Source organism: Halichondria panicea, chromosome 16 (assembly GCF_963675165.1).
Source record: "Halichondria panicea chromosome 16, odHalPani1.1, whole genome shotgun sequence".
Taxonomy (NCBI): domain Eukaryota; kingdom Metazoa; phylum Porifera; class Demospongiae; order Suberitida; family Halichondriidae; genus Halichondria; species Halichondria panicea.
This window is the reverse complement of record NC_087392.1, coordinates 2539735-2565826: the sequence shown is the minus strand read 5'-3', so window position 1 is coordinate 2565826 and position 26092 is coordinate 2539735. Positions and strand designations below refer to the sequence as shown.

Below are 26092 nucleotides of genomic sequence, written 5' to 3'. Positions count from 1 at the left end.
GCCCCTGAGTTATTACACAATCACTATGACGGCTTATGCGTCAGAGGATGTGACCATCATTGTACTTTGTAAGGGAAATTCATTATTACGCATGAATAATTATAGTACAAGTACAAAATTAATACACAGCCATAAATAAAAGTTGCAGCTATTGCCCTGAATTGTTCACTGACTGTCCAGTACTTTCACTTCAGGGCTTGACGGTTGCGCCGAGTTGTTGCTTGCATTGAGGTCGTCCTGCAAGGGACATTACAGTGCCCAGTGTGTTTATAGGTGTCCACAACAAACATTGTAAGGGGATAGTATACTGACGATATCAAATATCAGTCACAAGCAGGGATGAATATTAATTAGTGGTGCATAATGCATGTGTTGGTGAGTTAGTGATGACTTTTTACCTCTTTAGCATCTTGAAAGCAGAATGTGTGATAGAGCTGCAGGGAAAAGGAAACGAATTACAAACAGTAAGAATCCCTCCTTGAGTTCCCCAACAGCAGGGACAATAACTTTAGTTTGTATACTGTGTATATACAGCCTTGTGTTAAAAACATTTAATGTGTCACCTTTCCTGATAATTGAATCCTAGTTGCGTCTTTATAGTGCCATTCTTCCAAGTCCTCTTCCCAGAATTGTTCCAATGGCTCTTGACAGATGGTACACACCTATTAAGTGAACCAGAAAAGTCCATTACCTTTGCAATTATGTGGGCAGCTGTTACCAGTGGTAACTTACTAGTTACTAAGTTACTAAGTAAATCAATGTAATTTTAAGGTTCACTAATCACATTGTTGCTACTGATTACAGCATATGGGAGTGCTACGTACAATAGCCAATGTGATGGCTGGATGTGTTGTTAGTCAACATAGTTGCGCTACCTACAGACACACCTCATTATCCTCCCCTAAAAGTACCAGGCAGCTACTGACTGCCTCTCCACTAGAAGCTGTCACTTCCTCCTCTTCTAAGGGCTCACCAGGGGGCTTCAGTGTGGCCTCTGCCAGGAAGATACATATAGAGGGGACAATGTTAAAGGTATAAGTTAATCCGAAAGGAATGCATGGAAACTTACAAAATACATAACAGGTCCAGCGTCAAGTATATGCACTGTAACCTGTTACGTATATGCATATATGAGCTACATGTATTGAAACAGGATAGTGGGCAGGATGGTTTACACACAGTACAAAAGCAATTAAAATGCATGGCAAAGAGACACATTGTGGGCAATGCATACACTCTACTGTCACTGTACGTGTGACTATCCCCCTAGTATATTAGCCTGAAACACAACACATGCACTTATACCTTTCTCTTGAGAATCTTCTGAAAGCTCTTCAAACTTGAGCCAGTCCTGTAAAGGATAAAGCAACACATGTATAAGGCCATCGATACTCCTTTGCACAATAATAATAATAATTATATCCATCTGGCCAAACAGGTCATAAAAAAACATGGTGTTTCATGCTAGACAGAGCACGCAACCAAACAAGTGTACAATGTGAAAGGGGTGTACTCACCTCTGGATGGATAAACCAGTTTCGAGAGGTGTTAGTTTGCCCCTCACTCCTGTTGAGACTATAATGCCAGTCCAGATGTTTCTCATACTCTTCACTAGAGCTACTTGAGAACCGAATGCCACAAGTGCCACACTGCTCCCCAACGTGAAGCACATCAATGAGAGCACTGTATCTCCTAGAGGGGAGCAAAAAGCATCTAACCATAATGCATGCACAAGTGTGGACTTTGGAAGAGGTGGACAGACAGAATTCAACAGTTAAAGGATGGACCACATGTGCTAATAATTTTCACACGCATACAGAATGTGTCTACTAACTGTTTGAGGGTAGCTGGTGTGAAGCTGAGAGTAGGAACAGTAGCTGGAGCACTCTTGACATCTTGACCCTTGGCGCTGCCATCTGATCGAATCATACCATAGCCTACCAGTTGGTTGATAAGATTGGAGACGTCCACCGAAGGGGGTGGAGCAGATCCGTGAGGAGGGTAGCTTCCACCTACAACACACAGTTCAACATACAGCACATCAAAGTACTTAATACATTGTATAGTGACACCTTGTGGTGATTCCTGCCAGTTGGGTGGGGGTGGGCCAGACATCATGCGACCTCTTCCACGGCCCATGTGAGGGGGTGGTCCATCAAACTCGTTAAAGTAACGGCCAGAGGGTCCTCTTGGTCTCCTGTTGGGCCATGGTGGTCTATGTCTCCCTCTGAACGGTGGTCTGGGGTCCCCTCTGTATGGACCTTGAGGTGGACGCCTTGAATAGAACCTGTTCTGTGGACGTGGTCTACCACGGTAGTCATGGTGACTATCTTGATTGGGGCCGAAATCAGAATTATTATTACTACTACTACTACCATGAGCATCAACAAAAAAGGGTAAATCAGAATTGGTGCCAGATAAACTAATGAATTCGTCTGAAGGAACACTACGTTTATCATTATTATCAACTGTCTGTTCAGCATCCTTTTGGGTCTTAGCTATGCTCATTTCTTTTTGGTTTTGTAGTTCATAGAGATGGTCCAATTGCTTACAGAGCGTGCTGTGCTGTTCTGAACTCAGACTACCACTGTTGAGTTGTGCCTGTATCTGCAAAGGATGTACCAATGTTTTGACGTCTGAAATACTGCCTTGGACTTGTAGCATACACTTCCCAGGCCATTAGTATTCCCAAGGTCTCACCTGTTTTAGAATGAGCTCATGGTGCTTAGGCAATAGCTCAGGTGGAATATCGTCCAACTGTAAATGTGACCCTTTGAGAGGCCTATGTTCTATGTCAGCAGATGATGTAGCACCGGTGTCCATCTTAGGAGCATCAGTGTCCATCTTAGCAGTTTCATTGCTAGCCACCTCTTTTGGGTCAGTGACAACTGGTTTAGGCTCAGGGTTGTGCTCTTGGTCAGGGTCAAGCTTGGGCCGTTTCTCAGGTGGAGGGGTTACCTATACAAAAGTAGACGCGATGATCATTACCACTTCAGGAAGCATAGATATAGGTGTGTGACACCAAAGACGGTATACATGGACCTACCTCTTTCGTATCAGTATTGACCTTTCCAGGGTGACTTGAAAGCTTAGTGGTGCTAGCAGAATTTTTGTCTGCCATAGTGCGAGGGCTGGCACTCCTGGCTCGAGGGGAGGGCACTGTGAGGGGACTAACGTCACGACTCCTAGGGGGAGTGCGAGAGCTTTCTCCTCCTCTCCTCTGTAGTGGCAGGAAGATGACAATAGTGATTGAGATCAAAGCTTTCATATTTGCCAACATTCCCACTGGCTATCCACAAACCAGTTGCCAAGATCTCTTTAATTGGCTGATATAGACAGCTCATATACACGTACACCCCTTTATAACTCATGTGTAACTTACAATTTCCTTCACCTTTCTCTCTGGTGAAAGACCCAGGGCTTCTTGTTGCTGCTTAATCCTTTGAGATTTTTTTTCTTGGAGCAATTTTTTCCGTTTTTCTTGAATTGTTAATTGTACTTCTTTTTTTTTGCTGTGGACTTTCCTTGGAGAACTCTTCTTCTAATTATGTAGATGGAAAGTAACAAACCAAACTATTCATATTCTTACCTCAATGGAAGGTACTTCCACAGTGACAGGTATCGTAGGCTTTGGAGATGAGCGATTCTTCACAGGGATGGGATCATGGTTTCTTGAACTAGTCTTGTTGGGTACACTACTGCTTTTGCCAGAAGGCTGTTGGAAAGGAACAACAAAATAATGATCAATTCATGTTGACAAATACAATTATCATATTATACACACAAACCACAAACCTATGTACAACTAAATGTAGGATTCCCAAATGCTTATTGTAATTATAGCGCCAGAAAAAAATTCCTATTTGTTCATGAGACTATGCACAAAACAAATGAATTTACATGATGGTACTACATAATTATGGGCGAAAGATTTGCATAATTAGAGTTGTGCTGTATTTACATCGACTACGGTACAGTATACATGTACATCCATACACAGATATTTAGATTTTACACGCCTCTAAGAACTTTGGATTTACGAATATGGTCGGGCTAGGAGGGTCCTCTTGAACAGCAGTCACTGGCCAGTTTGGGTCTAGGGCCTTCACATGCTTGTCAATAAGTGCCAGCTTTCTATTCTCAATGTACTGAGGCCATGTCAGTCTGAGCTTGTACAGAGCTTTGCGGGAATCCGGATTGACCTGTGAGGGGGGAATAATCTGATCTTATGGGTACGGTGCACAAGAGAGGTATGTGGAATACATAATCATACATGTATTTACTGCACATACGTATAATTATAATAAGTTCGGCATACCAATTTCTCAAAACAGTGACAGAAAATATGAACGATGTTCTTTGAGAACAACTGTAAATATTCTCCCTTGACATTTTTGAGAATGGAATCAAGCAGGTAGAGAGAAGGGAGCTTCTTATCAGGACGAACCTGCCAATCAAAACACAAAAACAAATTAGTGCTATTTTTTGCTTTCATTATACACTGAGAGAATTGCACTATTTCGCCAGTACTTTTATTATTAACAAATACAGCCTATGCATTTCTCCCATATACATACACGGGCAAGCACAAATAATAGACGTGGCTTTGATATGAACATGAAAGGTTATACTATAGTTGCACAACAAAATAAAAGAATAGCTACATAAAAGTGTCCATTCTACCTCCAGAATATGCTCTTCTACTCTCTGGACCACCTGAGGAGCAAGTTGATTGTAGGACCCGGCGAATCTTGTCAACTCATCTATGATGGGCTTGGAATTGAACGTTAGGTCTTCCAGGGACGCGCTGAATGCCTTCAGTGACTTTTCAACCGAAGTACTCGACAGCTTAGCCATAATTTCATCCACTGAAAGACCCAGTAGTGATGAATAACTCGACAACAGGAATCCAACTTCAGGCAGCCATTTTGAAGAATGACAGGTAGATAGCTCACGTGTCCAAGGTCAAAAGGTCAACGTCACATGTGACCGGAAATCATCAGTTCATGAGCTGACTTGACAAGCCAACCATTCTGTACTATACTGTCTTATCAGGAAAACCAAGTAACTTTTTGGATGCTCTTCAAGACATAAAGACAAGTAGGTTGGCTTTTTATTTGGTGTGAATACTTGTAATACGTATGAGTTGTTTTTAAGCCCTGTTTATTAATAGTCTTAATTAGTAACTGTATGTAAGATTTTAGGTTTGGCTGTGACTGAAGTGTCTCTCATGTATTATTTTGTTTTCCCTCAGATGGATACAGAATACGACTATCTCTTCAAGATAGTATTGATTGGGGATGCTGGAGTTGGGAAAACAAGCATTGTTAGACGATACACTGATGGTATATTCACTTCTGCCGGGATACCCACTATTGGAGTTGACTTTTGCATCAAGACGCTACAAATAGGGAGTAGCGCTGTAAAGGTATGTGCAAATATGTTATTATGTAGTGCTAGAATATCCTGCATGTTTTATTGTAGAATCTCTTCCTTTTGATAGCCCCAGTGCTTTGTGGTTGCGTCTTTAGAATTGAAAGTAATTTCACTGTTTGTGTTCCTAATATTTAAGTGTTAATATTAAACTTAGTGTATACTTATGCGATATCAGGAGTGTATACACTCCTGGTGATATGCATAAAGAAACACTAGAACTTGGGCATCACATTATTAAAAGCCAAAACTCATTTTCATCTATCAATTCCCTTATTAAGATTTGTTTCGTACATTCACAGCTTCAAATATGGGACACAGCTGGACAGGAGCGATTTCGTACCATCACACAGAGCTACTATCGGAGTGCAGATGCCATTGTTCTCGTGTACGACATTGGCTGTGCCACTTCGTTTAGAAATCTCCCAGAGTGGCTCTCTGAGGTGGAGAGGTATGCTGGGAATAGCGTTCATCGGATACTAATTGGCAACAAATGCGATCGAACAGACCGAGAAATTCAGGCAGAACTGGGGAGGCAGTTTGCGACAGAGAATGACATGCCCTTCCTGGAGACATCTGCAAAAAACTCTGATAACATTGACGAGTTGTTTTTACAGCTTGCTAAATCCCTTCGTGAGTCCCACGTCGACAAGAAGCTAAAGAGTCACTCAAGTGGTGGGGGTGGTGGCTCTGCAAAACAACCAAATACAGTCTCGCTGACACAAAAGAATGAACAATCTTCTGGGAATAGTGGTGGTGGATGTTGCTAGTGGCAAGTATACGTAGTTACATTAGATGTTCCACTACTTGCTTCGCATTTCTTTATAACCTCGCATGTTTGAATGTAGATTATCCCCTTGTTTGTACTGATTGACATGCAATGTTTTTTTCTCGTATATTTACTAAGTTGTGATGTTTTGTGAATTGATGAGATTGAAGCAACAAAAACACTGGACATTATTATAAACATGACATAATTATACATGTACATGTATACCGAAATGCTTATTAGCGGCCTATAATCGAGGCTACTCACATGAACAAAAAAACTCTTGGGTCAAAAAACTCTTTAAACTGTGCACTCTGATCTGATAAACCAGTGCTGACCGACTAATAGACAGTTCTCATGGATGACGAGGTTGAGACATATAATCTGTGGAGAATAAGGAAGACCATCATGCAGATGTGTCATGATAGAGGTTATTTGGTAACTCAGGATGAGCTGGATCAAACTTTAGACGAATTCAAGCGGGTGTTTGGAGATCGACCCAGGTATATATATAGTTTTAAATACAATTCCCCTCTGATCAATCGGATTCGGTACATACACTTACAGTGAAGGAAAGCCATCTCGTGCCGAGCTTTCTATTCTTGTTGCTCACCATGATGATCCAACAGGTAACGACCATTAAACAAACCATAGCCACCCGCTCCAATATGTGTAAACTGACGTGTGGCCACACAGATCAGATGTTTGTGTTTTTTCCTGAAGAGGCCAAAGTTGGAATCAAGACCATCAAACAGTAAAATTGACGGTGCACACACACACTTGTTTACTATTCTGATTCAGGTACTGTCAACGAATGCAGGAAGAAAAAATTTCCAGAGCAATTATTGTGGTTCAAACTGGAATGACGCCATCTGCCAAACAGTCACTAGTGGACATGGCTCCCAAATATACCCTAGAAACTTTCCGAGAAGCTGAGCTGATGATTAATGTCATAGCACACGAGTTGGTACCAGAGCATGTTGTCATGACACCTGATGAGAAAAAGGAGTTGCTTGCTCGCTACAAGTTGAAGGAGCACCAACTACCCAGGATCCAACAGAGTGATCCCATAGCTCGATATTATGGCTTGAAGAGAGGCCAGGTAACCTTCTTCTTTCTGTTAATCTCACTATGTCATATTTCGTACAGGTTGTGCGGATCACCAGGCCCAGTGAAACAGCTGGGAGATACGTCACATACAGACTAGTCCAGTAAGATTGCTCACTTTTGTATGCTGTTCCTTTTCTGTTAATTGTTACTCTGCTTTGTCTTCCAAAGTTGTTTGTAATATTTATGCTAACAATGAAAATTATTCTGAGCTTCAAATAGCACATGTATTTTAATTATATGTAAACAGAAGACTGAGGGATATCATGTATACACTAATGTACTGCAGTTACATGCATTGTTCATTCAGAATGTCTGGTTTAGCTGCTGTCCACAGAACCACTTGGGGATTGGATTACCAGCTGCATACGTAGTTTTCGTGAGGCTGCATATCGGTGAAACCCTTTGATGAAGAGGTACAATCCTGTGTAAGCAAAATGGGAGTTAGCAGTGCAATAGTATTTATGGGTATATGCTAGACCCACCAAATATTCCCATGAACCAGAAAAGCAGACGAGTTAGGTAGAACAGTCTCTTCATACACTGCTCCTTGGTGTGGTCTGTTGTGCCATAGTACATCTCACAGCTTCCATTATAGAAATTCACAGTGTCATAGGTCTGAAAGTGAATAGCATAAACACTCTATACACAACTTCCCATAATCACCTCAAACGCAAAGAGCTTGAAGATGAGAGCCAGTCCGAGACCTGTCAGAGCCCCGGACTCAGCAGCAATGGTAAATGCGAAACAGATGGAAAAGATGAAACCAACCAGTCCAAAGAAACAGCACACTACAATATGAAACACACAGGTATGTGTAGTATAGCTCTTGGTGTACTATAATACTATACTAAGGGGTATATCCTTCTAAATACATACACAGCATACATGTACTAAGGTAACTCACATAAGAAAAACATTGTGAAGTCTAGGCATGTTCCTGGAGGTTTGGACATAACAGACAGACTCTGTGTAGGTTCTGGTTCTTCATCCTCCTCCATTTCCAGCACTCCATCTTGCTCGTACTTCTGAGACTGGTCATATGATGGAAGAGGAATCACTTTGTCTGCTTCATACACTGAAGTATGTGTGTGTGTACGGTGTTTTACATGTGAAACTTCTTGTGGTACATGTATATTAAAATATATAGGCAAGGTGTGTGACATGATATAATACATGTGTATACCAGGTTTAATAGTACCTTCTGCCTTTGTCTTTGTCTCTTCTGGCAGACTGGCCATGGGTTGATATGAAGGAGGAGGAAATAGAGCCATTTCATTGACATTTTCCTAAGAAAAAGGTTAACAAAATAAATAGATTTGGTGTTTTTTAGCTTGAATTAAAACAAAACTTACCAACAGGGGCACTTGCTCTGTCTCAGCCATACTGCTCATGAATGTTACCTACTCTCTTATATTAATACAGTCCAGGTACGTGGTAATAACAAAAGAAGGCTTGTATTCTTGCTTGTACGATACAAGTGAGTAAAAATGCTGTGATCAGCAGGGACATCCCAATAAACAAAGAGGATCACGTGAACAGTTATTATTGGAAAACATGTGCTGGTACATGGTGGCGGGAACAGACAGTTTATACTACATGCACATGAAGGATCAGGAACATCAAACATGAGTCTTTGGGTGGATAAGCACAGGCCTACTTTATTGAATAAGCTGGACTACCACAAAGAGCAGGCTGCATGGCTGAAAAAACTGGTGAGCAGATTCTTAATTAACTGCATGACTGGGCCGGGTCAGTGACTAGACTATTAATTATCGTACAGGCTCAATCTGGGGATTTCCCTCATTTGCTGGTGTATGGACCCTCAGGTGCAGGCAAGAAGACTCGCATAATGTGTCTACTGCGAGAGTTATTTGGGAATGGAGCAGAGAAACTTAGAATTGAGCACATGACGTTTACAGTGAGTGTGAACAGTCTCGATCTCAGTTTCCAAATTGTATGCGTTCTATTCTTGTAGACACCCTCAAAGAAGAAGCTTGAGATATCAACCATCTCCAGCAACTACCATGTTGAGATCAACCCCAGTGACGCGGGCATTCACGATCGAGTAGTCATCCAGGAGCTGCTGAAGAGCATGGCACAAAACCAGACACTGGACTCTTCCCACAGGGCATTCAAAGGTGACTATTCCATGGAACATGTAGTAAGCAGTATCAGAGATTAAGGATATGAATTTCAGAAACTAGATCACGTGAACGCATAAACCTGGACTAAACCTTGTTGCCCAAAATGAAAGTGGTACGTTACCAACATTCCATGCACATGCAGCAGTGAGCGATTTCAAGAATTGTTCTTTTTATAGTAGTGGTTTTGGATTCTGCCCGTACTGTAGCGGGTGTGTAAGTTACACGCTCTCTCTCTCTTATGCGCTCTTGGTCCGTACCATACATAGCTAACATTAACCCAGCACTGAACCATCCTCATTTTGCTTTTTGCTTCAGTCCCACAAAGCTAACATGTACTAGTGTAGCCAATAAATGGCGTTCTGGCTTTTATTGCCACATTAAAAGCTAGTCAATTATGTGATCATGTCTCTTGAAATGAGTCATATAGCTTGCCATAGGGACTGTTTTGTTTTATTCACAAATAAAACTGCCATTTTGACAGCAACGAGAGTGCCTAAATGCTTTACATAGCCCACGTGATCTATTTTCATAGATTATTCATGACACATTACCTCACCAACAACATCCATCCATTCTGTAAACAGTATCAATAATAGATTGCTCATGAGACATTACATGTAGGACGTATATACCTCGCCAACATCAATTCTGGAGTTCATAACCTGTTATATACATGAATTATACATAGAGGTATTAATATTCCGAGAATTCATGTGCAACTGAAACTCTAGATAGTAGCGCCTCGTTCCCAGGCCGATTTTTTGCAGACTTTAAAAATACCTCCCATATAATTATTAGACAAAAATCAGCCTAGGAATGAGGCTATTCTAGATATCACTATTATCTTTTAATGCAGTTGTGATCCTGACTGAAGTTGATAGGCTGACCAAGGATGCACAACATGCCCTCAGGAGAACCATGGAGAAGTACATGTCCTCCTGTCGAATCATCCTTTGCTGCAACTCCACCAGTAAAGTCATACCGGCCATCAGCAGTAGGTGTCTTGGAGTGAGGGTGCCTGCTCCCACAATTGATGTGGTACATACACATACACAAGTGTTTTAATGATGTGTTTATCGTACACAGTAGTTGTAGTTTGACTATACTCCTAGTACGTAAGAGCTACATGTACTCTAGCCTCATAACATGTTGTGTTCTGCCATGCATGAAGGTACAGTAGAAGTTTCTGTACTCAATGTACGGTACCATTATCATAATTATAATAAACATGACAGCTGTGCCACAGCTTGCTTAGGTGTCACTATAATTTGTTGTCATACAGGTGTGCAATGTGCTGAAACAGACCTGTAGGAAAGAAGGGCTTACTCTCCCTCCTGAGTTGGCACAGAGAATAGCAGAGAAGTCTGGCAGGAACTTGAGGAAAGCTCTCCTTGTGGCTGAGGCTTGTAGAGTACAGCAGTAAGTTTGTGTATTATGATATTCAGACTTATTCGCTTTGTCTGTCTTATTTTACTAATACCCACTTAATGCTTCACCAATCCCCACTACTTTTTGATACTACTGGCAATCTCAAATGTCCCCAGGTACCCATTCTCAGATGACCAGCTGGTGCCAGAGTGTGACTGGGAGACCTTCGTGCGTGAGACGGCCACAATGATAGTGGAGCAACAGACACCACAGAGACTACTAGAGGTCCGTGCCAGACTGTATGAACTGCTCACCCACTGCATACCTCCCGAGATCATAATCAAGGTGAGAGCTAGCGGATACATTATGCAGTACAATCAGGCCTCTTGTATAAATGTGTACGCGTTTATGTGCTTTCATGTCGGGAGCATCTACGGGCATAATAATAGTCACCTATTTTTTGGCTTATGGTTATGTTTTGTTTCGTTGTAATAGTCTGCCTATTATATACAATTGTTGCTTATCTGACTTTGTGCAGTCTCTGCTAGCTGAGCTCCTTCCCAACTGCGATGGCGAGCTTAAGGCTGATGTTACTCAAATGGCAGCCTACTACGAGCATAGACTGCAGCTAGGCAGCAAAGCCATATTCCATCTCGAGGCTTTCGTGGCAAAGTTCATGAGCATCTACAAGCGATTTGTAGAGGAGGGACTTGACTTAATGTTTAGTTAGCTGTGTTATTATGCTACACATTACTGTTAATGTCGTTTTGTTGCTGGCTATCATATGCTATAACTTTCATTATATATAATACTTATATAAAAAAAGACTTGACTTGTACATTCATAAAAAGAGTTAAAAAAACAAGACATGAATGGGTATACAGACGTGTGCACCTGCATGACAATATGCTCGATTCACTAGATCATTGTTTTTGGTCTGTGTCACTCATGGAATCTTCTTTGCTTTGAAGCAACAGAGCTTGATCTTCTTGCCTACAAAGCAATTTGTATAAATTACATACACACAACTTCCATCATCTTACTTGTCTGCACGAGACGATTCTTTTTCTTGTAGTACGTTAGAACGAAAAGTTACAGACCTCTTCTGCCAGCATCGCCATGGACACCCACACCTACATGTATAGCGAGGTGTTGGTTGTGCGAAAGCCACAGTAAAAAAATTTCTTATGCCAACTTTCATTAAAATAATGGTGACAAAAACACACTTAGTTGAAATGTTCAGATGAATGCTTCTTTACGAAAAGTACCAAAATACCTGCTTTATGGTACAGCGTGCATATAAAAATGTACCAACTTTACCTCAGATAGTAAAGGACATTGGTTCTCTTAAGCCAAGGTTGTGCGAAAATAGCATCAATTCCCTCTAGGCTCTCACCCTAAACAGCAAAGAGACACAAAATCAACTATTAAATGTCACAAAATATCTCTTACACTTGTCTCAGGTAGTGTTAGAAGAACAAATAGAACGGCTAGGAACAGAGCACCAGAAAGAATATAAAATGTTCCGTAAATTCCCAGAGGAGATGTTATCAGAATTGGTGTCAATATGGCAATCACAAAATTTCCGATCCAGTTGGCAGCAGTCGTTACCGAGACGGCTACTCCCCGGACGTGCAGGGGGAATATTTCACTGGTAACCACCCAGGCAATGGGGCCCCAGCTGTACGCAAAGTTGAAGACAAAGAAACACACAAAGAAGACCACAACGTATCCAATGGCTCCAATGTTTTCTGAAGAGCACTGAGAGTCTTCGATCCCAAATGCTTTAATGAAAGTGGCAGCTGCAAACATGGACAGAAGCATTCCCACTCCACCAAGAAGAAGGAGGGTCTTTCTTCCAACCTGTACAAACATTGCAATAACGAGGTGATGAGTTGAGCATTGCACACTTTCACTACCTTGTCCACAAAAAAGATGGCTAAGAAGGTGACCAAAAAGTTGATTGTGCCCACTATCGCCGTGGAGACATACTCCTCCACTCCAATACGCCCAAAGATGAACGTAGAATAGTACCTGTGATAGAAAAACCTTGACTATCTGTGCTTATTAGGTTCAAAACATACATGATAACATTCATTCCTGTGAACTGCTGAAACAACTGCAGAAATACTCCAATCAGGACCCTAAGTCAGTAAGAATATATGGTGATTTAGCTTTGATGTGGTAAAGACGTACTACTACAGTAGTGACTGTATCTGATATATAGTAAGGGTCAACTGGTTACTAAGTGTATCATCTTTTACATAATGTTGAATGTACCTCTGCATCATGTTCCAGGTGAATAGTGCTCTCCAGACGAGGAAGGCTCCCCCTCCCCCCGCCTCACTCTCCTTGACTGAGGACTGTATCTCGCTCAGTTCTTCCTGGATCTCCTCTGGACCACCACCTCTCAGTCGACTCAGGACTCGCAATGCCCTCTCATCTTTGTGCTTCTTGACAAGCCATCTTCAGGATATTAATACATGGAAGGTTCATTGATTAGGTGGATTTTAAAGCATTGTATAGCAGATATTTTTGAGGGGACTAAATGTTCAATCGCAAATAATGCGCGTAATAATGAGAAATGTACAAAAATAAGCAATTAATTACCCACTATACAGTACCAGTACCGTCTTAGTGTGAATGAACCTCTACACTTCATGACACAAGTACAAATAGGAAAACAGAATGGCAACAAACTCATTAAATTGTGACTGCATGGCTCACCTTGGTGTCTCAGGGAGGAACAGCATTCCCACAATTAAGATGACCCCAAGGACACATTGAAGGCCAAGTGCCACCCTCCAGCCCACTAGGAACAACTTGGTCCACACTGCGGTAATGAAGCTCACCATGATGCCCGCCGTTATTGCCAGCTGGTTCAGGGACACTAGACGACCCCTCAGTGATTTGGGAGACACTTCAGCATTGTAAACAGGAACAACCATGCTGAGAATTCTGTGTGTTAGATGAAATGGGGGGGGGGGGGGCGCGCTCATGGTAGCAATTAAGTATTTGGTTACTATTGGCAGCTAAGGAACGCAGGTGCATGCATCTTTGTGTAGTGGGTTAGTGGGTGTACATGATCTAAATGTGCGGTCACATACACTTACCCCACTCCTACTCCAGCAATAATTCGTCCCAGCAATATCATCCTGTGAAACAATATGATATTTCCCCCCACACACACACATTTTTTTTTACATACTCACCAGATAAAAAAAGCAGCGCTTTGCAGAGCACCTCCTATAATGAAAACGAGCCCTCCTATTATGATCGCTGGCTTACGTCCTGTTTTCTCGGAGAGAGCTGTAAGTAAACACAGTTTCTATCGTATTGTTCATTCAGAGTCTGGTACGCACCTCCTGCCAGTAGAGCTCCCAGCAAGCACCCGATGGAAAAGATGGAAACAATCAATCCCTACAACAGTAATGACTGGTGTAGATATTTGTCAAATAGATGTGAACATACCAATATTGTGCTCTCTCCAATGTCAGTGGAACACTGCTGACTGGTGTTCCCCTGGGAGAGGTTAAAAGTCATTTGAAAGCCTTCCATCTCTTTCACTCCATTGATGACCCTGCAGAGGCAAGGTTACGTTGACGAAGGACTATTAAACCGTATTACCATACATTTAGATGTCATATTTAACTCTTTCTAGCACAGCTTAGTAACCTTCGGAAAATGATAATGCTAATTAAATCACTGGCTTTAGCTAGATGGCCTGGGGAAATCTTTCGTCACACATAACCGATTCACGGCATATTGTGATCAACAAGTACGTGCTAAGCCACATTGCACTTTGCATGGATAATCATGATATTATAGCTAGGTGCTGTAGTACTGTCCACTCACCCAATGTCATAGCCAAACATGAAACCCCCAAAGGCGGCAAAAGTGGCAATGCCCCACACATACAGGTTCATCTTGGAGAAGCAGATCAGACACCAAGATCAGAGCAAGCAGTCAGCTAGACAAGTGACAAGTGGGTGTGGCAAATACTAGGACCTAGTACTTGCCACACCCACTTGTCACTTGTGTCTAGGTATTGATCGTTTGCCCCTCCTAGATCCTGGCTGTGAAGTTGTTCCAGCTCCCAAACTCTCCAAGCTCCAAGCATCATGAGGTTATTGCTTGGTATCAACAAACAGCACTTGCTTGGGAGCCTGAGTAGAGGTGTAGGATGGAGAAGCCTGGGTACAGGGACAGCTCAGGGCCAAAAGTGGGGCTGCCTGAAGGGTGATACTATCAGAGTAGGTTGCTCCTCGGGATTCTGGGGAGACTCTTCAGTGTCAGGTACACACTAATAAATTATCTGCGTCTCTCACATGTTCATCAAAAAGCACTACAAATTGTGCCACTAAGCTATGTTCATTGATGCTGCAACATAGAGATGTACGTAATGTGGATCGTTGAACCCAATGGTATTCCTTACAGCGCCTCAGCTGGTTCAAAATGGAAATATTGACTACCTCGTCTCAGACTACCTTTCTGAGATTACCATGTCTCTGCTTGCTGCAGCCAAGAGGAAAAACCCTGTAAGGATAATCTCAGTTGTCTGTTGCATCTTTGGTGGCGTATTCTAGGTATAAACCTATCTAGTGTGATAAACATACAGTACACAGTCCTGTATCTGATGGACAAATCACACTCCATTGCATTAGGCGTTTGGATATACCCCAGACTTCATTCAGAGCATGAGGTTGGTGATGAAGGAGGCGAAGGCTCGTGGGATCAAGGTCATTGCTAATGCTGGTGGCGTTAACTTAGAGGCTTGCGTGGAAGCACTCAGGAAAACTGCCCAAGAGCAAGGGGTGGACATTTCTGTTGCCATGGTAGCAGGAGATGACATGATGGACAGAGTAAGCGTTAATGGTGATGTGTTCAAGAATAGCTACCCACCCCCTGAGCATTTACATACTTCATTAGGTGAATACTGTGAGAGAACTGGGAGTGAGGGACTTAGACACTGGAAAAGAACTGCCAGACAAAGTACACAGTATGAATGCCTATCTGGGGTGAGCATGTTTCAATGTGTGCACATGTGCTTTAAATGTATGTACAGGGCGTTTCCAATAGCTGAAGCTCTTGATCTTGGAGCTGATATCGTAGTCACAGGGAGGTGTGTGGACTCAGCTTTAGCGCTGGCCCCATTCATACACAAGGTATGCCAAATGGCTGGTCAAACTTTCCCATATAAAATTGATCCCTCTGTATGTACAGTTCGGCTGGAAAAGGACTGACTATGACCTTTTAGCTGCAGGAAGGTAACGTGAAACTGTAGCTCTCGAGGTATATTGCATTGTGCTATTACACTGCTCCAGTCTGGCTGGCCACTTGATAGAGTGTGGAGCACAAGCCACAGGTGGCGTCTTTACCGACTGGGACAAGGTGGATGGATGGTGAGTGTTCAAAGTTTGGAACCTAGTCACTTGCTTAACCACCAAGTAACAGTTAAATAATATATTCCCCCTCATGCAGGGATGACATTGGGTTCCCAATAGTGGAGTGTGACAGCGATGGAGAGTTTGTGGTCACCAAGCCGAGTAACACAGGAGGGCTTGTGTCCACGGCAACCATTGCAGAACAAGTAAGCAGTTTGTAAACAGAACTAAGTTGGTCTCCAAACATTTCCTGTCTTGTGTATAGTTGGTGTATGAGATTGGAGACCCGAGGAGCTACATGCTGCCTGACGTCACTTGTGACTTCACCAATGTCACTCTATCTGAGGTGTCCCAGGGTGAGGACTGCGGAGTGAAGGTCACTGGAGCACTGGGGAAGAAACCATCAGATGACTACAAAGTAAGAGAGTGTTGAAAGAAGAAAGTATGTTGTTTATGTATCACTATTGCAGGTCAGTGCAACATGCTCTGATGGATATCGAGCAATATCTGTGTCACCAATCATCGGCCCACGTGCTGCTGAGAAGTCAATGAAGACAGCTGATGCAATCTTAAGCAGGTACTGATAATACAGGTTCTGAGGATATATACTTACTTTTACAGTGTGCACATGACACGTTTCTTAGGAACCGGAAACTCTTCAAAATGTTGGGCTGGGGAGACTTTGATGCAACCAACGTCCATGTAAGCTAACAGTTAGTAGTGGCGATGTCATGTCTTTGATATTCTATACAGATCATTGGTTCAGAAAAGTCGTATGGAGAACATCGTGTCCAGAACTTGGAGCCCCGGGAGGTGACAATGTGGATAGGAGTGAAGCATCAAAAGAAGGAGGCCCTGGAACTGTTCACAAGGGAAATTGCTCCGGCTGGAACAGGAATGGGTGAGAGCTTTACCACTGCGTGCAGAGTGCTGTGTTTGAGAATAGGAATAATTGTTCACTCTCTATAATTATTGCAGCTCCTGGCCAGACGACCCTTATTGGTGGACGTCCGACAGTGTAAATTAATTCATCTACTTTACAATGTTTGCTTCACATCACTGCACTGCAGGTCACCTCTTCTTCGATTGTTTTCTTTTCTCTACCCAAAAAGTGCGTTACCAGTAAGTACTACTACAGCCAAACCTGACTAGAGTCAGTAAGTAACCGTGTTTTTGCGAGTGAAAAACCTTAATTTGCGAATGAGCTAGCAGTTACAATCAGACAAGGATTGTGATATCATACACAAGTACCAGTAAGTAATAATTATGTCTTTGCAATTATTATAAGTACTCGCAAAACATTGTAGTATTAAATGTGGTAATTGTCTTTAAGTATACAGCCATGTTTGAAAGCCACTCCTTCTTTGGTCTCCAATACAACTATAGATTGCTTGTGTAGGTGAGCATCAACGTCGATGGAGAGGAAAAGCAACAGACAGTGTACACTGCACCAGCCGCTGACGAAATACAAAAAGAGACTTCCACATCCCAAGAGACTGACTCACAACTCAAAACTGGTTCTCACGAGTACAGACTGGAACAACTGGCTTACTTGAGGAGCGGAGACAAAGGAGACACATCCAACATAGGTGCACACCCATTTTGCCTTCCATGTCAGGTAGAATTTTTTTGTGGTCCTAATTAACTTTCACCCCTTGACTGTTTTAGTGACATCACCACACTTTTGTTGGTCTGTATTGGTAATCAAAGGAGGTACGACAGGCGCGGTGCAGCTCAGGCAATTAGTTTTTGATTGAGCAATAATTATCCGCCCACGTCGTATGTTTTTGCTGGAGAGTAATCAAGGCTAATTACTTGAGCTGCACCGCGCCTGTCGTACCTCCTCTGATTGGTAATAAGAACTGGTATATGTGTGTGCCACACTCACTGTGCAGGAGTGATTGCTAGACACCCCAACTACCTGCCCTACATAAAGCAAGCTCTTACAGTTGAGGTAGTAACAGACTATTTCAAGCAGCTACTGGAGGAGGACTCAAAAGTAGAGAGGTGAATGGAACCTCTGTGCAACCCTTACCGGGATTAGATCAACCCTCTCACAATAATATAGGCCTCTAATAATTCTTATTATCGCTTAAATACCGCTTGAAAAAGTTACTTCCAAAACATTTGACTTTCACTGCAGATTTGAGCTCCCTGGGATCCATGCCCTCAACTTTGTGCTGACCAAGGCTTTGGGCGGTGGTGGCATCGCATCCATTCGCATTGATCCCCAGGTATACAATGCGTCATGAATTGTTTTGAGCTCACATCTAATAGCTTCCTTTATCTTTTGTTTGCAGGGTAAAGGGTATGCTCAAATGCTTGCTGATGTAAAAGTCTCAAACCTACCATCTCTAGAAGATTTTTAGCTCAAACAGAGTGATTTACATGCATGCATAGCTAGTTTTCTCTGCTACACATTTTTTTGTAAATTATGTGCGATAGTAAACACTTGATGCGTATGTACGTGACTTGAAACATGAACAAAACAATAAATAATGACAAATGACATTTACAAAGACTCAAGTCTTGGAGCCCTGATCTTTGTCACTACTACTACTGTCTGACTCGGTCGTTGGTTCATGAGCCTCACTGGAAGCTATATCTTGATTAAGCTCCATTTCCAGCCTCTCTTTTGCCCTCACCACTTTGGACTGGAGATATAAGGACCCTCCATGCGACTTTTTGTTGACTTGGAACAGGTGTTGGTAGTTCTGTGTGAGACAATGGGGCTCAAGTATAAATCAAACTATTGCCGTCGTGCTAGAAATAATTTATGTTATGTGAACATAAAATGATGTGTCATGCATAAGATTATACTTCGGGATCTAACAGGCCTCGAATTAATTGTGCGATACAAATAATGCAATAATTATGACAGCCGCTCGCATAAAATAATACACAGAACATCAAGTTCATCCCTCTAATGCTATTAACTTTGCCGTAGGATTAATTTTAACTGTACGCTTTACTTGCTAAGAATTCACTAAAAATGTTAAGACAATGTGGTAAAAATTAAAGCCACAAACTATTTAGTCCTTGGTAAAAGTGTCATATTGAATGTGTTTTGCAACCTAAATTGAAGTGAGGAGATGTCTCTAAAGCCGAGCGAGGAGATTCCAGACAATATGGAAGGACCCATTTACAACTCAACCTAGTTCAGTGTCTACATAAACATTTTTCATGTGTAAAAGAAAATATACTGGGTGTCAATCACTATAGTGATGAAAAGTTCAAGTACGACACATGAAATATCTTCCTCAGCAGCTTCAACAAGAGGATTTATGAAGCATACAAACATTGATCTAAGTATATACTAGAGTACCTAAGAACAGACACACTGAGCTAAAGCTTTATTTACAGTGTATGGCTATGTTCTTCTACTTATAGTCATCAATATCCACAGCCATCCAGAGCTTCAAGATGTTTGCTGCAGACTTGTTATCTATAGTAGACACTTACTATAGTAACAAAAGAGAGCTCTTTCTCGAGTAAGATCAAGATTTTTGTTCACAATGAGTTTTTGCTAGTTTTAAAAAAGTCCTGTAGCCTCACCCACTGCTGACCATGCAATAATAAAATTGCACAATGTGCAGTAATGCCTTAGCTACAGAATGATGTCACTCCTGAGTCTCTAGCTGCAAGGTAAGTATTTTTAACAAATTTTAGTAACTAGCTACTGCAATCGTGCCCCGTGACGTATAAAGTAAAGGGTTAAACTATTGGCCATTAATGGAAGTAATGAAACAAAGAACACACCTTTCTAACGCTCTCTATATCTTCAACCTCTTTAACATTCAAAATCTGCTTGGCTTCTTGAAGGCTCATTCCAGTCAATGAACTAGCTTTGGCAGCATTCGTTCCACTTCTACCAGCTTGCTCAGCCTCCTGTCTCGCTGCCACTGTTGCTGTACAGTGTCAATAACAGTGTGAATATAAAACACACTTACAAGATAAATATATTTTTAGTAACTGTGTAAAATAATTATATATCCAAACATAATTTATACCGTAGTTGATGTAATTACAGAGCCACGTCAGCATCAGCATAAAGTTTTAGGTCCTAAAGAAGCGCCAACCGTTGCTGGAATTATTTTTTCTGGCGCTTATAAAAAGGCTTGTTTGAGACATCAAGACAACCATCCTGCATCTTTGACCCTTCACACTTCTAAACAGTTGTCTAACCCATAGCTACAGTCAATGAATGTTGTTCACGAGTCACTCAGCTTTCAACGGTGCAGCTAGCAAGTGAAACTGAGCTAGACCACGCCCATTTTCTCTACAAATAATGTCACTAGCTGTAGAACATTAAGCGCCACCATAATTTAGGCGCCAGTTGGGCTGAATGTAATTTTTTGTGTTCTAAAAGATGCGCCACTTAAAAAAATGTTTTGCCGCTGTAATTACATCAATTACGGTTAAAGTTTATTGATGTTATACCTACCCTGGTATTCTTGTCGCAGAGCTTGGCGGAATGCTCTGGCAACAGCTTGGCCACCAAGCACTATCATTTGGGCCAAAAATTTAGCCTGGGAATAAAAATGAACATTATGGTGCTGGTATGACATCCCACTCCATATACTCTATGGTGTGCATGTGCATGATTAACTGCCAGAAAATTAAGCTCACCATATCATTCAGAAGGCTTTGAGTAACTTTATGTGCTGACTGCTGTAGAATTCAGGAGCTGATGATGAAACACAGCCACATGGTGGTCGGAGGTCAGAGGTTAATATAATTATAGTCCAAAGCCAAAGTACAAAATCTCTAATTAACCGTCTTTTGATAGAGAGAAATTTTTAAAACTCTATGTGGCAAGACGCGCGTTGGTTGGACTCCGCCCAACTACTTTGCAGAGCTGGCATGGCAGTGTGAGAGAACAGAGAAGAAGCTCAGATTATTGTTGATAGACAGTGAAAAAATGGCCCCTAAAGGTTCAAAGAGTGAAAAGGAAAAGGAAATCAACAAGCAGTTTATCCTTGCTCACTTGGATGAGAAGGAGATTGACTTGAGCATGTGCAATCTCTCCCAGGTCCCTGTCAATGAGCTGGTAAGTGACTCAGTGTGCAGGTTTTAGCATAGATCGTAGTACTATCTATGGTTTTAGTGTTATGATGCTTTCTCAATCAGGCAATGGTTACTCGAGGCTCTCGATTAGATCTTTCTAGGAATCTCTTCACCACTTTGCCGGCAAGTTCTCTTCTCTGTCTTTCAGGCCAAACTATTAAATAACCAAACTAATAACATTCTGTTAACTTTCTGGTAAATATTGCAGGATAGTTTTGGTACCCTGAGACATCTGATTGAGCTAGACCTGAGCTCAAACCAGCTGAAACTGCTCCCAGACACAATATCACACCTTGTTGTACTCCAGAAACTTGATCTCTATAGCAACAAACTGTCCACTCTCCCACTGACCTTCTGGAAATTAAAAAAACTCAAATGGTTGGACCTGAGGAGCAATTGCTTGGAGGGTGGATTGTCTGAGGTGGCTGGCCCCTGTGTGTCTCAGGCAGAGTGTAAGCAGTGTGCTAGCAAGGTGAGAGCTGCGTTGTAGATCAATAATTATTACCTAGCTACGTACTAGTGCAGTGCAGTGGGTAATAAACGTATAGTCTACATTGTGCCCACCTCATTTCCTCTGGTGTTGCATGTTGTTGTTGAGACAATGTCATGATCTGTACATACGTACATACAGGTTCTCGTTTTTGTGAAACAGAGGTCAGCTGAACATGAGAGGAAAAGACAGCTGGAGCTTCTTCAGAAAAGAGGTACCGTGTAGTGCCACATTTTGAGGCACATATTTTGCAGTATTATGGCCGCAGAATTTTGATTTTTCACTGCCGGCTATATGAACCTTGAATAGCCGAAAGTGAAAAATTTAGCAATTCATAAAGTATTTGGCCCTCAAAAATCGGGCACTATACGGTAACGGTATGCTGTCTTAACTTTCAGTAATTGAGTGTCAGGTCTAGATACATGTATGTACGTACAATAGATGTCAGCTCGTGATGCTCTGTTTACCTGCTGTGTCTACATGCATTTATTGTTTAGAGGAAGAGCAAATGGCTGCTGAAAAGGAGAAAATGAGGCAAGAAGAGGCACGAAAGGCTAAGGCTGAGCTGCGCCAGAGAAGGAGGGAAGAGTATGCCAAATCGAAGCAGGAGAGGGCCAGACAGGAAGTGCAAAATGATCAAGGCTAGTTAAATTTATGTGCAATTAAATTTTAGTAAATGCTCTATAGTTATTGTCCTGTTAGTGTTGCACAGTTTATTCATGCATGAATACTATTCTCAACAGAGGAGGCTGCGCTTGTAAAGAATGAGGCAAACGTAGGGAAGCAAGTCAAATTCAATAATTCAGAAACAAGGCATTGTTCATATGGTAAGGAGCACACATGAGTAAAAGAGGTGCATACAATGCTTTCACCTGCAGTTCGTCTGATGTTGGTTGGTGTTGTACTATTCTTGCTCCTGCTGTTAGTGGGCTCTTACGTATATTGTGACCACTTGAAGAGCCCCACCCAAGTGTGCTCTTATTGGAGAGAAAACATTAGCGGAGCGAGCCTCAAAAATAAGTGGACTGAACAGTTAATGCAATTCATTGGCCTCTCTTGAATTATATAATTATACATGCAAAATCAGTCATTTTTTGTTTTTTTTATAAGAAGTGAAGATTGAGTTAAGAATATGCACATCTCATGCATGTGTTGTATGAACTGTAGTCTAGCTATAATTATATGAAGATATATAATTATACAAAAAGAATAGAAACAGATTGAGAGTATAAGTATTAGACCATTGTCTCTATAGGAGTTGCACTGGTGTCCAACTCAATAGAAAGTGTTTCCTCGTCCCAAAACACCTCTTCCTCCTCACTGCTACTAGCTGATTGACGTCTCGTTCTAGCCCCACTATCATCGATACAAGTCACCCCAGTAACAAATAATTCAGTAAAATCAATACTCCTTTCTTTTGAGCTGGCCATCTCTGAGTCCAGGTCTGTATTAGCGCCACTGACAGTATCGTTTAGCTTTGATCTTGGAGAGACTCCGTATGTTAGCATTTCCTCACTGTGGTCATTGGCATCGCTCTCTGGTATCAGTTTATTGTTCCGTCTGTGTGCCCATGAATGATGAGCCTTTATTTGAGCTGTGGTTTTTGTGGTGACCCTGGAGCATTTTGCCACCAAGTTGGAGTAGGGTTCAGAGTTCAAACAGCAGACGAGGATGGCAGTCATGTTGTCACAGCCGAGGCCCCCCATTCTACGATCAGGAGCCAAACACTGGTCGAGCAGTGCCTCACATATCTATAAAATCATGCACAGAGTAAAACATCACTAACTGGACTGAATACAAGTGTACAAGTGTAGAACTCCTCTTAGCAGCCACTGGCCTCTAAAGAAAGGCCATAAAAGCCAGGGACTCAGGTACCAAATGAATAGTTTGCGTACGAAACATGCGCATTAACAGGGAAGTACATTTATACATAGGTACCTATTCGAGTTAGTGTAGTATAATATACTACATCATAATTATTATATCATAATTATACATGTTCCCTATGAACATTCGAAACCCATGCCAGTTGTACTTACCAATGATGGACTCATGTTATTAGCAATCCTCCTCCGCACAAATTCTACCACTTCTATGTTAGACATAACATCCCAAATTCCTGTGAGAAAATGTGGAACATTGAAAGTAACATTTAATTACCATATTAGGATACAAAAGTAGTTCATGGTACGAATACAAGACCGTTCACATACCATCACAAGCTACCACAATGAATTCACAATCTTCTAACAGTGGGAACACTTCAACATCAGGAAACGCTGTGTGAATGTACATGTGTGTGGGGGTGTTTGAATGGATTCAAGGAATGTTGTTTAATACACAGAGAACACAACCATAGCCTATAATACACAACCCACCAGTTATAATTTGTTGCTCGGGAGGGAGAGCTTTGTTCTCTTTGAAGGTGAAATCGCCAATAGCTCTGGACAGGGCCAGATTACCATTGACCCTGTTGCATTCTATCCAGCCTCCAGCATTACGTATTCGCATCTCCTCATCTAATTATTAATAAGTGGGTGAGTAATTAATTCAACTGTCAATTATTAACAATAGCACACCTGGGTTTAGCGGTTTGTGGTCATGTGAAAGCTCCTGTATATTCCCGTGGACACAGGCAATGGCACGTGAATCACCAGCGTTTGCCTGTAATAGTTGATACGACAATCAAAACAGTATTAAAAGCAAACACATCATAATGATTCACGAAGGAATTTTCAAGGCCAATAAAAAGCAGACAAAATAAATGGACTCACACAAAATATGGTGCTTTCCTTGATGAGCACAGCGACAGCTGTTGTCCCACCAGGCTCGTGTTGATAGTTTAAACTGGTGTCTAGGGTATTGTAATGGAATTAATAAAGGGAAGGCATGAGGTTGGACGTGTGAGGGCAATACAAAAGTAAACAAGACTCTATTATGATGGTGATGCATGTAAAGGGTACATAAGGTTGAATGACATCATTATAATTTCGCAGGTGCATGGTTAAGAGTTCTTAGTGGTTGGAATGTATGTTTGTGCACTGTACCTGTGTGTAGCTTGTGATCAAGGAACAAGAAACTGTTTATCAGTGCCTGTTCATAGTTTCCAGTAGCTGTGGGGGAGGGTATGCACAGACAATGATTAATTTTATGCATGCTCCTTTTATAATTATATCACTCATGTAGACAATCAAAACGTAATTCATACCATCATTTATAAGTATCATATGACACAATAACACACGTAACTATACGGACATACCGTAACTGCTGTCAGCCACCAGCTGCTTATGCAGCTCCTGACTGCAGTGCATGGAAAATCTCTGAGACCCATGGCCATCAAATACGGCAAAGTATGCTGAGTCTGGGTCGTCATTGAAAGACAGCTGAATACAGCTAGCGTCCTCCATTTCTGGTGGGTACGGTCAAGACAACATACCAATAGCATATCAACACAACTACACTTGATACTATGAAACATGATCTAGGTGAGATTCAAAAGAACGAAGATTGTTTGTAAACAAGCAATACAAGGAAAAGCAGTTGTAAACAAGGCTACATGACAATAGCAAATTAAAGGGGGTGCCAGCAACAGTGAATTGTACAACTATATTGCATTCTGATTGCTGCCAATTGATCTGTGTGTTTATATGGTGGTATAAATATCAATTAGTGACAGGTTTCAACTTTGATATAATGTTACGAACAAGCCATACACTTTGTAGGTCATGTCATGCTTCCTACACATCTATATATTTAAATATGTACTGGATTACTAGGACCAATAAGGAAGTCTAGCCACCATCATGCATATGAGCAGGAGTGCACTCCTGATATGACAGTAAACCCATCCCGCTATACCAGATCTAGTGGATCTACAGTGATGCTGACACCAGCATGTACGTATAGATAGACATTAATTGTTGCAGGATACGTGGTCTCCAGCCTTGCATACTGGAGCAGCCCACACTGAACAGATCATTCTGGTAGCTCTCAGTGTCTTTAGTTGTAACTGGTTCTGACAGAACCTGACCCATAGCTAGCCAGTCAGAGCTGGATAGAAAGTGAAATTTGCAAGTTAATACAGACTTCATTCGAGGCTACTTGTACTCTAACAGATTTAGTCTAGATCTACTGGCCATAAACCTAGATTTCTAGCACTTACATATAGATCTGCTGTCCAACTATGAAAAGATCAGTTTAGGATTCTTGTATTTAAAACTGGTAGAACAGCCAAGAAATTGAACAGGCAAGTTGCAAGTTCATGGAGTTCGGGCAGCACTGCATCTCGGGGACTGTCCCTCATTATGAGAACGTCATAGGCCTA

The 26092-nt window shown here is 41.7% G+C and overlaps 10 protein-coding genes across 12 annotated transcripts; 5 read left to right on the top strand and 5 right to left on the bottom strand.

The window, feature by feature from the left end:
• Window positions 1-65: 65 nt before the first annotated feature.
• On the bottom strand, window positions 66-4967 carry LOC135350041 (pre-mRNA cleavage complex 2 protein Pcf11-like). Of its 3 annotated transcripts, none has more exons than XM_064548734.1 (15): window positions 4684-4967; window positions 4319-4447; window positions 4020-4202; window positions 3590-3715; window positions 3383-3541; window positions 3047-3220; window positions 2701-2958; window positions 2073-2607; window positions 1835-2012; window positions 1518-1692; window positions 1306-1351; window positions 888-994; window positions 564-662; window positions 399-434; window positions 66-237 (listed from the first exon to the last, which is right to left on the bottom strand). In XM_064548734.1, exons 1-15 carry the CDS (start codon window positions 4855-4857, stop codon window positions 166-168), a joined length of 2451 nt encoding a protein of 816 aa, XP_064404804.1. In that variant the 5' UTR covers window positions 4858-4967; the 3' UTR covers window positions 66-165. The 3 variants fall into 3 exon arrangements, with proteins under 3 accessions (XP_064404804.1, XP_064404805.1, XP_064404806.1); XM_064548735.1 differs by having other exon boundaries at window positions 3395-3541; XM_064548736.1 differs by having other exon boundaries at window positions 4041-4202.
• On the top strand, window positions 4949-6381 carry LOC135350085 (ras-related protein Rab-30-like). Its single transcript, XM_064548796.1, has 3 exons — window positions 4949-5100; window positions 5255-5428; window positions 5736-6381. The coding sequence occupies exons 2-3, from the start codon at window positions 5255-5257 to the stop codon at window positions 6201-6203; spliced, it is 642 nt and encodes a 213-aa protein (XP_064404866.1). The 5' UTR covers window positions 4949-5100; the 3' UTR covers window positions 6204-6381.
• A 77-nt stretch (window positions 6382-6458) lies between these two features.
• On the top strand, window positions 6459-8800 carry LOC135350086 (DNA-directed RNA polymerases I, II, and III subunit RPABC1-like). The gene is made up of 5 exons (XM_064548797.1): window positions 6459-6705; window positions 6770-6831; window positions 6899-6956; window positions 7004-7304; window positions 7352-8800. Exons 1-5 carry the CDS (start codon window positions 6560-6562, stop codon window positions 7415-7417), a joined length of 633 nt encoding a protein of 210 aa, XP_064404867.1. The 5' UTR covers window positions 6459-6559; the 3' UTR covers window positions 7418-8800.
• Window positions 7493-8807, bottom strand: LOC135350084 (uncharacterized). The gene is made up of 6 exons (XM_064548795.1): window positions 8665-8807; window positions 8511-8598; window positions 8217-8387; window positions 7976-8100; window positions 7795-7927; window positions 7493-7733 (listed from the first exon to the last, which is right to left on the bottom strand). Exons 1-6 carry the CDS (start codon window positions 8701-8703, stop codon window positions 7630-7632), a joined length of 660 nt encoding a protein of 219 aa, XP_064404865.1. The 5' UTR covers window positions 8704-8807; the 3' UTR covers window positions 7493-7629.
• Window positions 8808-8887: 80 nt separating this feature from the next.
• Window positions 8888-11674, top strand: LOC135350069 (replication factor C subunit 3-like). Its single transcript, XM_064548778.1, has 7 exons — window positions 8888-9024; window positions 9093-9230; window positions 9288-9450; window positions 10313-10494; window positions 10739-10875; window positions 11001-11169; window positions 11363-11674. The coding sequence occupies exons 1-7, from the start codon at window positions 8938-8940 to the stop codon at window positions 11552-11554; spliced, it is 1068 nt and encodes a 355-aa protein (XP_064404848.1). The 5' UTR covers window positions 8888-8937; the 3' UTR covers window positions 11555-11674.
• LOC135350054 (putative metabolite transport protein YwtG) lies at window positions 11619-14820 on the bottom strand. The gene is made up of 13 exons (XM_064548755.1): window positions 14680-14820; window positions 14296-14404; window positions 14187-14244; window positions 14037-14133; window positions 13938-13979; window positions 13552-13782; window positions 13105-13290; window positions 12909-12968; window positions 12744-12858; window positions 12277-12687; window positions 12145-12221; window positions 11868-11957; window positions 11619-11817 (listed from the first exon to the last, which is right to left on the bottom strand). Exons 1-13 carry the CDS (start codon window positions 14748-14750, stop codon window positions 11748-11750), a joined length of 1617 nt encoding a protein of 538 aa, XP_064404825.1. The 5' UTR covers window positions 14751-14820; the 3' UTR covers window positions 11619-11747.
• A 54-nt stretch (window positions 14821-14874) lies between these two features.
• Window positions 14875-18686, top strand: LOC135350047 (uncharacterized). Its single transcript, XM_064548745.1, has 18 exons — window positions 14875-15120; window positions 15262-15362; window positions 15489-15686; window positions 15754-15842; window positions 15890-15989; window positions 16048-16091; window positions 16149-16226; window positions 16306-16414; window positions 16474-16626; window positions 16679-16785; window positions 16853-16910; window positions 16962-17109; window positions 17187-17226; window positions 17279-17330; window positions 17608-17797; window positions 18104-18215; window positions 18352-18442; window positions 18509-18686. The coding sequence occupies exons 1-18, from the start codon at window positions 14946-14948 to the stop codon at window positions 18575-18577; spliced, it is 1914 nt and encodes a 637-aa protein (XP_064404815.1). The 5' UTR covers window positions 14875-14945; the 3' UTR covers window positions 18578-18686.
• Window positions 18641-20993, bottom strand: LOC135350090 (mitochondrial import inner membrane translocase subunit tim16-like). Its single transcript, XM_064548802.1, has 4 exons — window positions 20838-20993; window positions 20653-20737; window positions 19968-20116; window positions 18641-18922 (listed from the first exon to the last, which is right to left on the bottom strand). The coding sequence occupies exons 1-4, from the start codon at window positions 20838-20840 to the stop codon at window positions 18731-18733; spliced, it is 429 nt and encodes a 142-aa protein (XP_064404872.1). The 5' UTR covers window positions 20841-20993; the 3' UTR covers window positions 18641-18730.
• A 43-nt stretch (window positions 20994-21036) lies between these two features.
• On the top strand, window positions 21037-22909 carry LOC135350074 (leucine-rich repeat-containing protein 59-like). The gene is made up of 7 exons (XM_064548783.1): window positions 21037-21258; window positions 21339-21398; window positions 21484-21747; window positions 21907-21979; window positions 22263-22406; window positions 22509-22592; window positions 22644-22909. Exons 1-7 carry the CDS (start codon window positions 21130-21132, stop codon window positions 22823-22825), a joined length of 936 nt encoding a protein of 311 aa, XP_064404853.1. The 5' UTR covers window positions 21037-21129; the 3' UTR covers window positions 22826-22909.
• On the bottom strand, window positions 22879-26092 carry LOC135350061 (probable protein phosphatase 2C T23F11.1). The gene is made up of 10 exons (XM_064548764.1): window positions 25931-26092; window positions 25700-25818; window positions 25028-25177; window positions 24813-24878; window positions 24540-24619; window positions 24345-24429; window positions 24144-24284; window positions 23979-24044; window positions 23805-23884; window positions 22879-23516 (listed from the first exon to the last, which is right to left on the bottom strand). Exons 2-10 carry the CDS (start codon window positions 25800-25802, stop codon window positions 23001-23003), a joined length of 1287 nt encoding a protein of 428 aa, XP_064404834.1. The 5' UTR covers window positions 25803-25818; window positions 25931-26092; the 3' UTR covers window positions 22879-23000.

Excerpts from the sequence above, each read along its gene's own strand:
- LOC135350041 (XM_064548734.1), bottom strand. The coding sequence starts at position 4,857 with ATGGCTAAGCTGTCGAGTACTTCGGTTGAAAAGTCACTGAAGGCATTC. Across the intron at positions 4,203-4,318 it reads GTCACTGTTTTGAGAAATTG|GTCAATCCGGATTCCCGCAA; the intron begins GTATGCCGAACT and ends CCCCCCTCACAG. Across the intron at positions 1,352-1,517 it reads ACTGGTTTATCCATCCAGAG|GACTGGCTCAAGTTTGAAGA; the intron begins GTGAGTACACCC and ends TATCCTTTACAG.
- LOC135350085 (XM_064548796.1), top strand. The coding sequence starts at position 5,255 with ATGGATACAGAATACGACTATCTCTTCAAGATAGTATTGATTGGGGAT. Across the intron at positions 5,429-5,735 it reads TAGGGAGTAGCGCTGTAAAG|CTTCAAATATGGGACACAGC; the intron begins GTATGTGCAAAT and ends GTACATTCACAG.
- LOC135350086 (XM_064548797.1), top strand. The coding sequence starts at position 6,560 with ATGGATGACGAGGTTGAGACATATAATCTGTGGAGAATAAGGAAGACC. Across the intron at positions 6,957-7,003 it reads GGAATCAAGACCATCAAACA|GTACTGTCAACGAATGCAGG; the intron begins GTAAAATTGACG and ends ATTCTGATTCAG. Across the intron at positions 7,305-7,351 it reads ATGGCTTGAAGAGAGGCCAG|GTTGTGCGGATCACCAGGCC; the intron begins GTAACCTTCTTC and ends TATTTCGTACAG.
- LOC135350084 (XM_064548795.1), bottom strand. The coding sequence starts at position 8,703 with ATGAGCAGTATGGCTGAGACAGAGCAAGTGCCCCTGTTG. Across the intron at positions 8,388-8,510 it reads GACAAAGACAAAGGCAGAAG|TGTATGAAGCAGACAAAGTG; the intron begins GTACTATTAAAC and ends CACATACTTCAG. Across the intron at positions 7,734-7,794 it reads CTGGTTCATGGGAATATTTG|GATTGTACCTCTTCATCAAA; the intron begins GTGGGTCTAGCA and ends TTGCTTACACAG.
- LOC135350069 (XM_064548778.1), top strand. The coding sequence starts at position 8,938 with ATGAGTCTTTGGGTGGATAAGCACAGGCCTACTTTATTGAATAAGCTG. Across the intron at positions 9,025-9,092 it reads CTGCATGGCTGAAAAAACTG|GCTCAATCTGGGGATTTCCC; the intron begins GTGAGCAGATTC and ends ATTATCGTACAG. Across the intron at positions 11,170-11,362 it reads CTCCCGAGATCATAATCAAG|TCTCTGCTAGCTGAGCTCCT; the intron begins GTGAGAGCTAGC and ends GACTTTGTGCAG.
- LOC135350054 (XM_064548755.1), bottom strand. The coding sequence starts at position 14,750 with ATGAACCTGTATGTGTGGGGCATTGCCACTTTTGCCGCCTTTGGGGGT. Across the intron at positions 13,980-14,036 it reads AGCGCTGCTTTTTTTATCTG|GATGATATTGCTGGGACGAA; the intron begins GTGAGTATGTAA and ends ATTGTTTCACAG. Across the intron at positions 11,958-12,144 it reads AATGTCCTTTACTATCTGAG|GTGTGGGTGTCCATGGCGAT; the intron begins GTAAAGTTGGTA and ends CTATACATGTAG.
- LOC135350047 (XM_064548745.1), top strand. The coding sequence starts at position 14,946 with ATGAGGTTATTGCTTGGTATCAACAAACAGCACTTGCTTGGGAGCCTG. Across the intron at positions 16,415-16,473 it reads CGGCAACCATTGCAGAACAA|TTGGTGTATGAGATTGGAGA; the intron begins GTAAGCAGTTTG and ends TCTTGTGTATAG. Across the intron at positions 16,911-16,961 it reads TTGATGCAACCAACGTCCAT|ATCATTGGTTCAGAAAAGTC; the intron begins GTAAGCTAACAG and ends TATTCTATACAG.
- LOC135350090 (XM_064548802.1), bottom strand. Across the intron at positions 20,117-20,652 it reads TCTGCGACAAGAATACCAGG|CAACAGTGGCAGCGAGACAG; the intron begins GTAGGTATAACA and ends GACACTGTACAG. Across the intron at positions 18,923-19,967 it reads ATATAGAGAGCGTTAGAAAG|AACTACCAACACCTGTTCCA; the intron begins GTGTGTTCTTTG and ends TGTCTCACACAG.
- LOC135350074 (XM_064548783.1), top strand. The coding sequence starts at position 21,130 with ATGGCCCCTAAAGGTTCAAAGAGTGAAAAGGAAAAGGAAATCAACAAG. Across the intron at positions 21,748-21,906 it reads GTAAGCAGTGTGCTAGCAAG|GTTCTCGTTTTTGTGAAACA; the intron begins GTGAGAGCTGCG and ends ACGTACATACAG. Across the intron at positions 22,593-22,643 it reads AACAAGGCATTGTTCATATG|TTCGTCTGATGTTGGTTGGT; the intron begins GTAAGGAGCACA and ends TTTCACCTGCAG.
- LOC135350061 (XM_064548764.1), bottom strand. The coding sequence starts at position 25,802 with ATGGGTCAGGTTCTGTCAGAACCAGTTACAACTAAAGACACTGAGAGC. Across the intron at positions 24,620-24,812 it reads TGATCACAAGCTACACACAG|ACACCAGTTTAAACTATCAA; the intron begins GTACAGTGCACA and ends ACAATACCCTAG. Across the intron at positions 24,045-24,143 it reads CGAGCAACAAATTATAACTG|CGTTTCCTGATGTTGAAGTG; the intron begins GTGGGTTGTGTA and ends ACATTCACACAG.